Source organism: Giraffa tippelskirchi, chromosome 6, assembly GCF_054371585.1.
Source record: "Giraffa tippelskirchi isolate mGirTip1 chromosome 6, T2T-mGirTip1v1.2.pri, whole genome shotgun sequence".
Classification (NCBI taxonomy): Eukaryota; Metazoa; Chordata; class Mammalia; order Artiodactyla; family Giraffidae; genus Giraffa; species Giraffa tippelskirchi.
Window position 1 is genome coordinate 92,235,889 of NC_137280.1, and position 12,009 is coordinate 92,247,897.

The window sequence follows — 12,009 nt, forward strand, 5'->3', positions numbered from 1 at the left end:
GTCTGGACGAGGTCCCAACTCTCCCCATTTCAGGGGGGACCCCACTCTTCCCGCTCTCCTGCCTGGAAGTTACCCACCGCCAGGGTTCCATGGAGAGGATGTGGCCTGCCATGCTGGGGCCTCAGAGCAGTTCCCCTTCCCTCCCCAGGGTGGGCCAGTGGTGGGGGACAGGGCAGGGCAAGGCTGGAATGGGGGGACCTGCTGGGACGGACATCAGAAGCCCCCTCTGCTTGCACAACCCCTGGGGCCTCATAAAGTAGATTCCAGGAGCTCTTGGCTTGGCTACCCTGAGTCCTGCTCCCCCAGGGCCAGTGGGGGGAAGCTATGCTGAGGAGGATCCTTGCCTGGCCCAGGGCCCTGCCTCCTCGGGAAAACAGCACCATATTAGCACTTAGACTGTGAGACTGGGGTAGGCGGGCCCTGGTTGGCAGAAGAGCAAGGCCCCTTTCCCTGGACCCCAGAGAGCAGCCCCCCACCCAGGTGCCTGTCCCATCACTCTGCCTATGTCCACTGGGTCCTGCTTTGGCCACGGGATCCCACCTGAGGTCTTGGAAGGGAAGGTAGGTGGATCGGGTTGGGGCATGTCAGGGCAGGGTGGGCCTCGGGGGACACCCGTCAGACCCAGTGGCTGGGCCTGGTGGCTAGGGCTTCTGGCCAGCTCAGCATCTTCCTCTGCTGTTCATATTCCTTGCTGCCCTGGTGAGTCACCATCTGCTGGCACTGTGTCAGGGTGGCCCTGGGACAGAGGTTCCATCATCCTTCCACTTGCTGCCCAGGCTCATGGGGCTGCGTGGAGGAGCTTGAGCTGCCCCGTGCTGCCAGAGCATCAGGATCACCAGATTGTCTGGGATCTCGCCGTCCACTTGTTCAGGTGTGTTTTTTTCCCAACACCACCAATCAGTTAACTCAATTCTGACACTACCTGAAGACAGCATCTGATCCCATAGGATAAGGGTTCCATTCAAGACTGCCCCTCCCCCACATCAGGAGCCAATCACAAGTCCAGGTTGTTCCCTGTGCTTCTGACCGACCAGCTGTAGATTGGAGGGGTTCCTTCCACCCGCTCCTCAGATTTTGTTAATTTACTACACTAGTTCACAAAACTTGGAGAAACATTTTACTTTTTATTAGGTCACTGGTTTTATTATTATTTTGGTTTTATTATGAAAGGATCAAACTCAGGAGGAGCCAGAAGGGAGAGACACAGAGAGCAAGGTGTGGGGAGGGGTGTGGAACTCCCGAATCCTTTCCATGTGTTCCAGCACCTCTAAGTGTTCACCACGGGCAGAAGTTCATCAAATCTTCTCATAGCACTTCATCTGTAGGTCCCCTTGCTGTTGTTCAGTCGCTAAGTCATGTCTGACTCTGCGGCCCCAGGACTGTAGCCCTCCAGGCTTCCCTGTCCTCCTCTATCTCCTGGAGTTTGCTCAGATTCATATCCCCAATGGCTCAGTGAGTAAAGAATCTGCCTGCAATGCAGGAGACAGAGGAGACATGGGTTCAGTCCCTGGGTTGGGAAGATCCCCTGGAGAAGGAAATGGCAACCACTCCAGTATTCTTGCCTAGAAAATCCCATGGACAGAGGAGTCTGGTGGGCTACAGTCCATGGGGTCACAGAGTTGGACATGACTGAGCAACTAACATGTCCATTGTGTCAGTGATTCTATCCAACCATCTCATCCTCTGCTGTCCCCCTTCTCCTCCTGCCCTCAATCTTTCCCAGCATCAGGGTCTTTTCCAGTGAGTCGGCTTCCTATCAGGTGGCCAAAGGATTGGAGCTTCAGCTTCAGCATCAGCCATTCCAGTGAATAGTCAGGTTGATCTCCTTTAGGCCCCTTCCCAAAGGTTGGTAGGTGTGGCTGAGAGTTCCTACTCAGGAATCAGCCCCATGCTGAGGCTGTTGAGTGCTCAGTCACTTCAGCTGTGTTAGTTATTGAGCACTTAATGCATACTAAACACTATGAGGGGCTTCCCTCATAGCTCAGTTGTTAAAGAATCCACCTGCAATGCAGGAGACCCCGGTTCCATTCCTGGGCCCGGAAGATCCACTGGAGAAGGGATAGGCTACCCACTCCAGTATTCTTGGGCTTCCCTTGTGACTCAGCTGGTAAAGAATCTGCCTGTAATGCAGGAGGCCCCGGTTCGATTCCTGGGTTGGAAAGATCCCCTGGAGAAGGGAAAGGTCACCTACTCCAGTATTCTAGCCTAGAGAATTCTATGGACTGTATAATCCATGGGGTCACAAAGAGTCGGACACAACTGAGGGACTTTCACGTTACTTCAAACACTATGGGTAATGCTGATTTGTTGTTGTCTAGCTGCTCAGTCGTGTCCGACTCTTTGCAACCTCACAGACTGCAGCGCACCAGGCTCCTCTGTCCATGGAATTCTCCAGTCAAGAATACTGGAATGGGTTGCCATTTCCTCCTTTAAAAAAAATCTTCCCGATAGAGATTGAACCTGGGTCTCCTGCACTGGCAGGTGGAGTCTTTACCACTGGGCCACTTGGGAAGCCCCAAGGATGTCTAGGGCCCCATTCTAAATCACCTCATTAGCATAATCTCACCAGCGAGCAAAAATGGGCTCTTTATGAATGACGAGAGATACTCTGGTTACCCAGGAAATTCCAAGTGTTTTAGCTTTGTGCCAGGATCCAGGGACAAAGACCAACATTTCTTCACAGTGGAAGCCTGCAGTCCCAACCCCTGGACTTCAAGGCAAGTGCCAAGACCAGTATTTGTTACACTAAACATGTGCATCTGGCCCCACCTCCAGTCTCCCCACCACCCTAGGACAACAGTCCGGTCCCTTATTCCCCTCCAGGGATCCTCACCCCATTCAGCCCCCAGGAAGCCAGGAGTTGTTCCCTTAGCCTGGACCCTGGACTCATGAATGAGACCCTGGGCTGTGAAGCTTGCTGGCTGCAGGACCCTGGGCCCATGACCTCCTATCTCTGGCCTGCTTCCTCACCTGTGAGCATCTTCCTCCCCGGGTGGCTGTTGGAAGATGGTGGGAAGGCAGGCACCTGAGAAGAGCCTCAGGAACAGAGTGGCCCTGGAGCATGACCTTCTTCAGGGGGGTCCCCCAGGAAGCCCTCTCTGATCACCCCACCCCCACCCCAGGCTCTGTTGGCCCTGGTTTCCACCGTGACTGTAGATGCCTGGCCAGATGTCTGTGCGTTTATCCCTGTCCCCTGAGACCAGCTGCCCGGGTTTCACCTTGAGTCCTTGTAGAGTTGATAAAACATGGGATAATTTGAAGGACTGACTGAACCCCACTTCAGACGGCCCGCTGGGCCACCTCTGAACGCCTCAGTCTCCCCTTTTCCTGTGTTGAGCCCCTGGGTCTGACCCAGAGCCCAGGAAATCAGAGAACTAGGAGTTCTGTGTTTGCTGCTTTATTTAAGGGCTTGTGACAGACAGCTGTCCCCAGACCAGCCCCTCCCTCCTCTACAAAAGCGAGGGAACATGAAAACAGGCTGCCCCGCCAGGGGGCCCATGGGACTGTGGCTTGAATCCCAGGCCACAGGCCTGGGAAGGCAGCTGGGGAGGGGGAGTAGTCAGTCCCATTCAATGGCCAAGTGCTGGTGAGGTATAGGAAGGCGCTGGAGAGGCTGGTGGCAGCCTCCGATGGGCCTGCCCTTGCAGAGGGGGCCAGGACGCAGGCCTCTAGAGAAAACAGGGCCCTGAAGCCGGTGGCCCAGGTGCTAGAGGCTGGGGCCAGTCAAAGGCTTGTTGAGCAAGCATTTTAGGTCCCCGGGGCCCCACCACCCTTCAACTCTACCCGCTTCCCACGAAGACTCCTCCGCAGTCGCACCTGCAGCCACACACACACACACACACACACATACCCATTCTGCACACACTCACACTCGAGGCTGCAAAGGCCCTGGACCCACACCCTGGACACCCTGGAATGTCTCTCGATTGCTACCCAGTGGGCGGGGCTGCCAAGGGGGTGGGTCGTCTGCGTCGCTACTGATTGGCAGCCTCGCAGGCGTCTATCCAATCGCTGTACACGTCCACTGGTTCTGACAGATCTGAGCCGCTGCGGTCAAGGGCAACTGGTAGCACTGGACCCCTTTCCCACATGTACTTTTCTATAGCCCAGGCCACTGTTAGCCAGACCACTGCCCCAAACCCGGTTCACACCACGTAAGTCAGCCCCTGGCGCTGGTTCCTCTCGGTGGCCACGCCCCCAGGGCATGCTGCAGGGCTGGGTGTCCCCGAGAAGCCCACTCTGGGCAGGACGGCCCAGAACCCCCAACCCATCTCCTGGAAAAAGCCCAGTCTCCCAAGGATACAAGTGATGGGCGTCTGGAATTCCTCTAGGCACACGGTACAAGAGATGACTCCAGTGTTTCGGGCTCGGTCCCTGGAACAGGAGGAGGTGCAGGGACTAGTGAAGGAAGGGGCCTCTGTCTGTGGGTGATGATCCCCCTAAGCAGGAGGGCTTGGGGCAGACTGGAGGACAGGGTAGTGGTGAGGGGTAAGCCATACCCCACCTGAGGAAGAGGAAGTGGCCCCATGAGGCAGAATGCCCGGCCACACTCACATTTTCACGTCACAGGACTTCTCGTGGTTGCAGAAGGGGCAGGTGAACTGGGTCTCCAGGGTGCCAGTCATCTTCTTCTTGGGGGGTGGCTTCCGTTTCGACTTTCTGCGCCCCATGTCCACAGGGGAGTGAAACTGTGGGCAGAAGTGACAGAAGCCAGTGACTCGTGGGCCCCACGCAGTCCCCCAGCCTGATGCCCTAGGAAGCAGGCTGGCTGCCTCTGGAGAAGGGAGGTCTTGTCTGAGGCTCCCAGGGGCTGGGCAGGCAGACCACCCCAGTGCACTATGGGGTCAGGTGGCCTGGATTCTAACCCCAGCTCCCCCACTTCCTACAGGATCCCAAGTGGGTTCCTTAAATTCTCTGTGCCTCAGTCTCCTGTCTATGAAGTGGCATGAGGTTTCCATCTTAGCCTGGTCTCACGGGGAGGGCCAACAGGACATATGGTAACAGCCTGGCCTGTCTGCTGCCAGCAACTACACAGGAGGCTGCCATTCCTGGTGAGGACGAGACTCTGTGAAGGCCGGTCACACAGGCGTGCTCAGGAGCCAGAGATTTTATTCAGGCTGCTCCTTCTGTCACGGGACAGGCCAATGCCACCCAGGAGGAATGACACTGAAAGGATGTGACAGAGTCTTCTGGGGGGCCCCTCGGGCAGGCTCTCTGCAGATGAGGGGCTGCTGGACAGAGAAATGGGGACATGTATTTGGAGGAAGGAAACACCATATAAAAGGCTGAGGGCCTGGCCAGGGTTTGGGGACCATGCGGATTGGGTAGAGGGGCAAGCTGCGGGGAGAGAGGGAGTGGGGAGGGAGCAGGTGGGAGTGTTCTGAATATTTGGATGGATGCTGGAGGCTGTGGGAGTGTAGGGATGAAATTGCTTGGTGTTTTTCCAGGGGAGTGGGTGAGCAGCATGAGAAGGAAGGGTGCGGGTTGACTCCCAAGGTTGTGGTGGGGGATGGAGGTGGTGGCTCAGGGGAAAAGGGGCCCTGTTCTCTGATGTCTGACACAAAGGAAGAGCAAGGTGCTGGGGCAAACGGCACGTCCAGGGGAAGATGCCTCAGAGGCAGGTGGGCAGGGAAGCAGCAGCAGCTACACTGAGTGCAATCTCCCATGTCAGGCACCAGGCTAACCTCCCGAAGCATCCCTCCTACCCCCATCCAGCCCTGATTCTGGTCTCATCCTTCCATGACTAGCAGAGGTCAGCAGCCTGCCAGAGAAAGACCAGTGTTTCATTCACATGTGTGATCACTCTCTATCTGATGTCCTTGTTCTAAATTAAGGGTGCTTCCAATTCACTGAGTAAACAGAAGCAGCTGGCGGTGACCACCCACTTGACCTTCCCTCTTTTGCTATGCAAGAATGGCCTTGCTCCCCACAAACACAGTTGGTTACCTTGGGCCTTGGATCCCAGCATCACACTTGCTCTCTCTACTGGATCATTAACAAACACACTTGGGATGACTTTGCCCATCATTAAAAACAACCTCTTCATTTTTCGAGTTTTTCTAATAGAGCTGTCTGCCTTCCCTCCGGTTCTCTCTCCACTGCCTGTGCCATGCTGTCCGCCCCACGGGGCAGTCCTCACTCCTCAGCACACTGACACACCGGTTTCTCCGCCTACCCTTTTCACAGGGCTCTCAGGACCCGGGACTCTCCCCACTCACTCCTCGATGCCAGGTTCTGGCAGTCTCTGCTGCTGCAACCCCACCCCACCTCTGTAATTTGCTAAGGATAGTGAATCCACTCATTCAGTCTCTGGGCCCCTCCCTTGTCCAAATACGTTCACCTCCATGGAGATCGCACCCCGCGTCACCACTTCCACTGCCTCCTCTGAACTGTAGCCTTCCTGACCACCTGCCTCAGCCACACCTGATGCTAACCAATGTTTGAACATGACCTGTCCAAAACCCAGCTCCAAACACCTCAATCTGCTCTCCTGCAGTCTTCTTCAGCTCAGCAGACAGCAAGTCCATTTTTCCAAAAACCCTGGACTCGACCTCAATTCCTTTTGCCCCCTCTCACACCCCTTATGGCATCTGGTCCCATCACTTCCTGGCAAATAGATGAGGAAACAGTGGAAACAGTGGCTGACTTTATTCTTCTGGGCTCCAAAATCACTGCTGATGGTGATTGCAGCCATGAAATTAAAAGATGCTTACTCCTTGGAAGGAAAGTTATGACCAACCTAGACAACATATTTAAAAGCAGAGACATTACTTTGCCAACAAAGGTCCACCTAGTCAAGGCTATGGTTTTTCCAGTGGTCATGTATGGATGTGAGAGTTGGACTATAAAGAAAGCTGAGAGCAGAAGAATTAATGCTTTTGAACTGTGGTGTTAGAGAAGACTCTTGAGAGTCCCTTGGACTGCAAGGAGATCCAACCAATCCATCCTAAAGGAGATCAGTCCTGGGTGTTCATTGGAAGGACTGATGTTGAAGCTGAAACTCCAATACTTTGGCCATCTGATGCGAAGAGCTGATTCAGTGGAAAAGACCCAGATGCTGGGAAAGATTGGGGGCAGGAGGAGAAGGGGACGACAGAGGATGAGATGGCTGGATGGCATCACCGACTCGATGGACATGGGTTTAGGTGGACTCAGGGAGTTGGTGATGGACAGGGAGGCCTGGCGTGCTGCGGTTCATGGAGTCACAAACAGTTGGACACGACTGAGCGACTGAACTGAACTGAACACCTCTTATCTCACCCTGACCCTACTGTTCTACTTTTATTTTAGGCCACACCTTGAGGCATGCAGGATCTTAGTTCCCCAATCAGGGATGGCACCTGTGCCCCTGCAGTGGAAGCTCAGATTCTTAACCACTGGACCACCAGGGAAGTTCCCTACTGTTCTACCTTTAGAAGATGTCCAGCATCTGACCACTTCTCACCACTCCCGGGGCCAGTTCTGTGGTCTGAGTCCAGAGTCCAGGTCTTCTCTGGCCTGGATGATCACAACAGCTTCCTCACTGGTTCCCTGCCCATCACCCTCAGAATGTGAACTCCTTGTGGGCAGGGATTTCTGTCTTTTCTTTGTATCCTCAGAGCCTAGAACAGTTCATGGCACAGAGCTGGTGTTCAACAAATATTTACTGAATGAATGAATGAACCAACCAATGCCAGGCCTACAGCAAGCCACAGCAGTGCCGTAATCAGGGAAGGTGAGGTGTCTGCTCTTGTGCAACTGATATTCTGGTGGAGAAGACAGACCCTTAAGCTAACTAATAAGGGAAAAAATTTCGAATATTGACAAGCGCTCCGTGTGTGTGTGTGTGTTAAGTCACTTCAGTTGTGTCTGACTCTTTGTGACCCTATGGACTGTGGCCTGCCAGACTTCTCTGTCCATGGGATTTTCCAGGCAAGAATACTGGAGTGGGTTGCCATTCCCTTCTCCAGGGGATTTTCCCCACCCAGGGATTGAACCCAAATCTCTTATGTTTCCTGCATTAGCAGGCAGGTTCTTTACCACTAGCAACACCTGGGAAGCCACTGGCAAGCGTTACGAGGTTAATAAAACAGAGCAACGTGGGACTTCCTCGGTAGTCCAGTAGCTAATGCAGGGGACACGGGTTCCATCCCTGGTCTGGGAAAATCTGACATGCTGCGGGGTCACTAAGGCTGTATGCCACAACTACTGAGCCTGTGAGCTGCAACAAGAGAGGCCACCACAGTGAGAAGCCTTCGCAGTGCAACTAGAGAGTAGCTCCCACTCACCGCAACTAGAAAAAGCCCGAGCGCAGCCACAAAGACCCAGGGCATCCAGTAAATAAATAAAATCAAAAACAAAAAACAAGGCTATGTGAACTTCTCTGGGACAGGGCTACCACTCAAGGGTGGAGCCTGAAGGATCCCCTGGGGAAGGGTCATTTAAAATGAGGACTGAACGATGAGAGAAAGAAAATCCACATAAGACAGGGCAGGCAGAGGCTGGAAATGCTTCAAGGAAGCACCAGCTTTTCTTGAGAAACAGAAAGAAGACTGGTACAGCTGAAGCCCAGTGAGCAACAGGGAGATGGATGTGAGATGCAACAGAAGATGAAAGCAGCAGGCCGACCACAAGACCCTGCAGGCTTTAGTAAACTGTAGCCACTTGGGCAGCCTAGGCTCCCACCTTTGGCCAGAGTGTTTTGTTGAAAAAATTTCCCCAGAGCCAGACCCTGGGTACCACCTGCCACAGAATCACCTGGGGCTGCTCAGAAAAATGCAACTTTCTGAACCTCACACCAGACGTCCCCCAACTAGAATGTCAGTTCTGCGGGTTGGGGTGGGAGCCTGATTTGTCCATGGCTGGAATCAGCAGCCCTGGTGGCTCACCTGCCAAAGCAGGAGACTGGGATTTGATCCCTGGGTCGAGAAGATCCGGTGGAGAAGGAAATGGCAACCGACTCCAGTATTGTTGCCTGGGAAAACCCATGGAAAGAAGCCTGGAGTGTTGCAGTCCATGAGGTCGGACAGGGCTGAGCAACTAAACAACGAATCAGCAGTACGCCTAGTGCCTGGTATGCATTAAGTGCTAAATAACTATCTATTGAATATATAAACAAGTCTCCTGAAGCTAGAGATGGGCCCCAGAATCTCATTTTTCCCGGTGACTACAGTGCCCCCAACTACACTGCAGAAAAGGGGTATGGACTGCATGTAAAGTTCCGAGGACCGGGGACTGTATTTATGTGGCGACCTAAGTTCAAAGCGCTCCAAGAAGATGGATGAGAGCTCAGCCATCGCCCGTGGCGGAACTCAAGAGGCGGTGGGAAGACTGTTCCTCCAGGCTCACCGAAGCTTCGGTGTCGCCTCCCGCTAGCATCCAGGCCTCCGAGCAGCGGGCTGGGACCTGCAGTGACCTGAGGCAATCAAGTTCCCTGATGGGCCGCTCCCCGAGCCCTGGGCCCTCGGCGCCTCCTTCAGGACCCCGTGAGCGCCCTGGGGTCGCAGAGCGCCCAGCCCCACCCGGCCCCAACGTCCGCCCGCGCGAACCTTTACCTGCACTCACACCCTTGTTGCCGCCGCCTCGTTCACCCGGGAGACAGTGACTTCCGGCTCTCGGCGGAAGCGGAAATCTCTTACCTTCCCCGCCTTCTCGTCCTCCCGAGGCTGGGACTGCCCAGGGAGGAAGCCCCGCCTCCTCCAGCATCTTCTCTGTGCGCACGCGTACTCCCATTTCGGGCCCGGTGGCAGGAACGCATCGTCCCTGCACGAGAGTCTGACCATACTTGGTAGTTAGAGCCGGCGCTTGTGGTCACAACTTTGGTGCGCTCCCGCACTGGCAGTTACCGCGTTTCAGGAGAGGTGGACCCGGCCATAGCAGCCCTGGAAAGGCACCTTCGCCCTTAACTGCAGCATCTTTACTTATCTTCTCTCCCAGTTCAAGCCCCAGCCCTTTGCAGCTCAGATGGGCCTCCCAGACGTCAGCCACATACATATATCCCAGTGCTAAGGACATGCAAAGAACTGTATGGCTGAATCAGAGTGTGAGAGAAGCGTGTAAGAAGCTCTTGTCAAACTTTAACAAGAACCTGTGGATCTTATTATAATACAGATTCTGGCTCATTAGGTCAGGAGTGGGACCTGGAAGTCAGCCTTTCTAACCAACTCCCTGGTGATGTCCTGTCTTGGTCAATTTTGAGTGTAGAAGCTATAATACATGAATTGGACAGGCAGTAAGGGCGAGGGGAGGGGAAAACAAAATTCCACAATTCCCACAATGTAGTGAAGAGGCTGGACAGAAACATAACTTGTGGACATAGCTGAGGAAGGAGCAGGTGGAATGAATTGAAAGAGTAGCATTAACATATATGTGCTGCCATGTGTAAGACAGCTAGTGGGAAGCTGCTGTGTAACACCGGGAGCTCAGCCCCTGCTCTGTGACCGTCTAGAGGGGTAGGATGGGGGGAGGTGGGAGGAAGGCTCAAGAGGGAGGGGACATATATATACTTATGGCTGATTCATGTCGCACAGCAGACACCAATACAACATTGTAAAGCAATTATCTAATTAAAAAAGAAACATAAAGGATCAGTTGCTACACTGTTCAGCTCAGCAGAGGGGAGTGTGTAGATTTCAGAACTTGTGATGGTGAAGAAGGTTGCCCAACTAGTCTGGGAGGTTAGAGAAGGTTTCCCCTGGAGGCTGCTGCTCAGGATGAAATCCAGAGGCTGAGTAGAAGTTACACAGAAGTAGAACTTAAGAGGGAGGACTTCCTTGGTGGCCCAGTGGTTAAGAATCCACCTTCCAGTGCAGGGTACCGAGATTTGATCCCTGGTTAGGGAACTAAGATCCTAGATACTACTGGGTAGCTAAGCTGGTACTCTGCAACTAGAGAGCCCCCAAGCTGCAACAAAAACCCAGCACAGTCAAAATAATTTAAAAAAAAAAAAAAAGAGGGAGTGAAGGAGAGAGGAGAATCAAGATTGGAGACCCTGGATACTGCCTCTTACTCAGAAGAGGAAAGGCTTGAGAGAAATGATTTGGAGGAGAGGTCAAGGGTTGTGTTTGGCTGTGACAAGTTTGAGAGAGGCAAGAGAGGGTATGGAACAGGCCTTTGGAAGGGATATTAGGGGCTCAGAAGAAGAAGTTGGATGTGATTTTGAGAGTCATCTACATATGGACATGATTTAAAGCCTTGGGCCAGAGGAGGTCACATGATTTCAGGGGTAAAGGGCAAGTGCAGCAAAAGAAGGCTAAGAACCGCTTTCCTGGTGACTCAGTGGTAAAGAATCTGCCTGCCAATGCAGGATTTGATCCCTGAACTGGAAACATCCCACATACCACAGAGCAACAAAGCCCATGCACCACAACTATTGAGCCTGTTTTCTAGAGCCCAGAAGCCACAACCACTAAGGCCATGTGCTGTAAGTACTGAAGCCCACCTGTCTTAGAGCCCATGTCTGCAACAAGAGAAGCCACTGCAATGAAAAGCCCGCACACTACAATTAGAGAGTAGCCCCTGCTCTCTGTGTGAAACTAGAAAAAAGCCTGCGCAGCAACGAAAACCCAGCACAGTAAAAAATAAATAAAATTATTATAAACAAAACAAAACAAAAATGGAAGAAGACCAGGGACTTTCTTGGTGGTTCAATGGCTAAGACTGTGCTCTAAATGCAGGGGGCCCATGTTTTATCCCTAGTCTGGAAACTAGATCCCACACACTGCAAGAAGACCTGGCACGGCCAAATAAATAAATATTAAATAATAAGTTTAAAGAAAGGAGACCAGGGCTCCTCAACCTTAGAGATTAGGAGGAGGAGGAGCCAGTAAGAGACTGGCCAGACCAATGAGATTGGAGGAGAAAGACCTGGGTTGTCCTCTCCTAGAAGTCTTCAGAAAGAAAGTATTTCAAGACAAGAGTGATCAACTGTTGTCACATGTGGCTGGGAGTTTGAGTAAGATGAAAGACAGTTGACTGTTGACTTTGGCGAGTGTTTGGTCCTTGGCAGTCTTGATAAGAACTGTTTCATTG

The 12,009-nt window shown here is 53.1% G+C and overlaps 1 protein-coding gene across 7 annotated transcripts; it reads right to left on the reverse strand.

The window, feature by feature from the left end:
- Nucleotides 1-1,115: 1,115 nt before the first annotated feature.
- ELOF1 (elongation factor 1) lies at nt 1,116-9,581 on the reverse strand. 7 transcript variants are annotated; one of them, XM_081498529.1, is made up of 5 exons: nt 9,534-9,581; nt 4,555-4,688; nt 4,304-4,374; nt 3,934-4,039; nt 1,116-1,469 (listed from the first exon to the last, which is right to left on the reverse strand). In XM_081498529.1, the coding sequence occupies exons 2-4, from the start codon at nt 4,668-4,670 to the stop codon at nt 3,975-3,977; spliced, it is 252 nt and encodes an 83-aa protein (XP_081354655.1). In that variant the 5' UTR covers nt 4,671-4,688; nt 9,534-9,581; the 3' UTR covers nt 1,116-1,469; nt 3,934-3,974. The 7 variants fall into 7 exon arrangements, with proteins under 7 accessions (XP_081354655.1, XP_081354652.1, XP_081354654.1 ...); XM_081498526.1 differs by having other exon boundaries at nt 9,328-9,581; XM_081498528.1 differs by lacking the exon at nt 1,116-1,469 and having other exon boundaries at nt 3,382-4,039.
- Nucleotides 9,582-12,009: the final 2,428 nt, after the last annotated feature.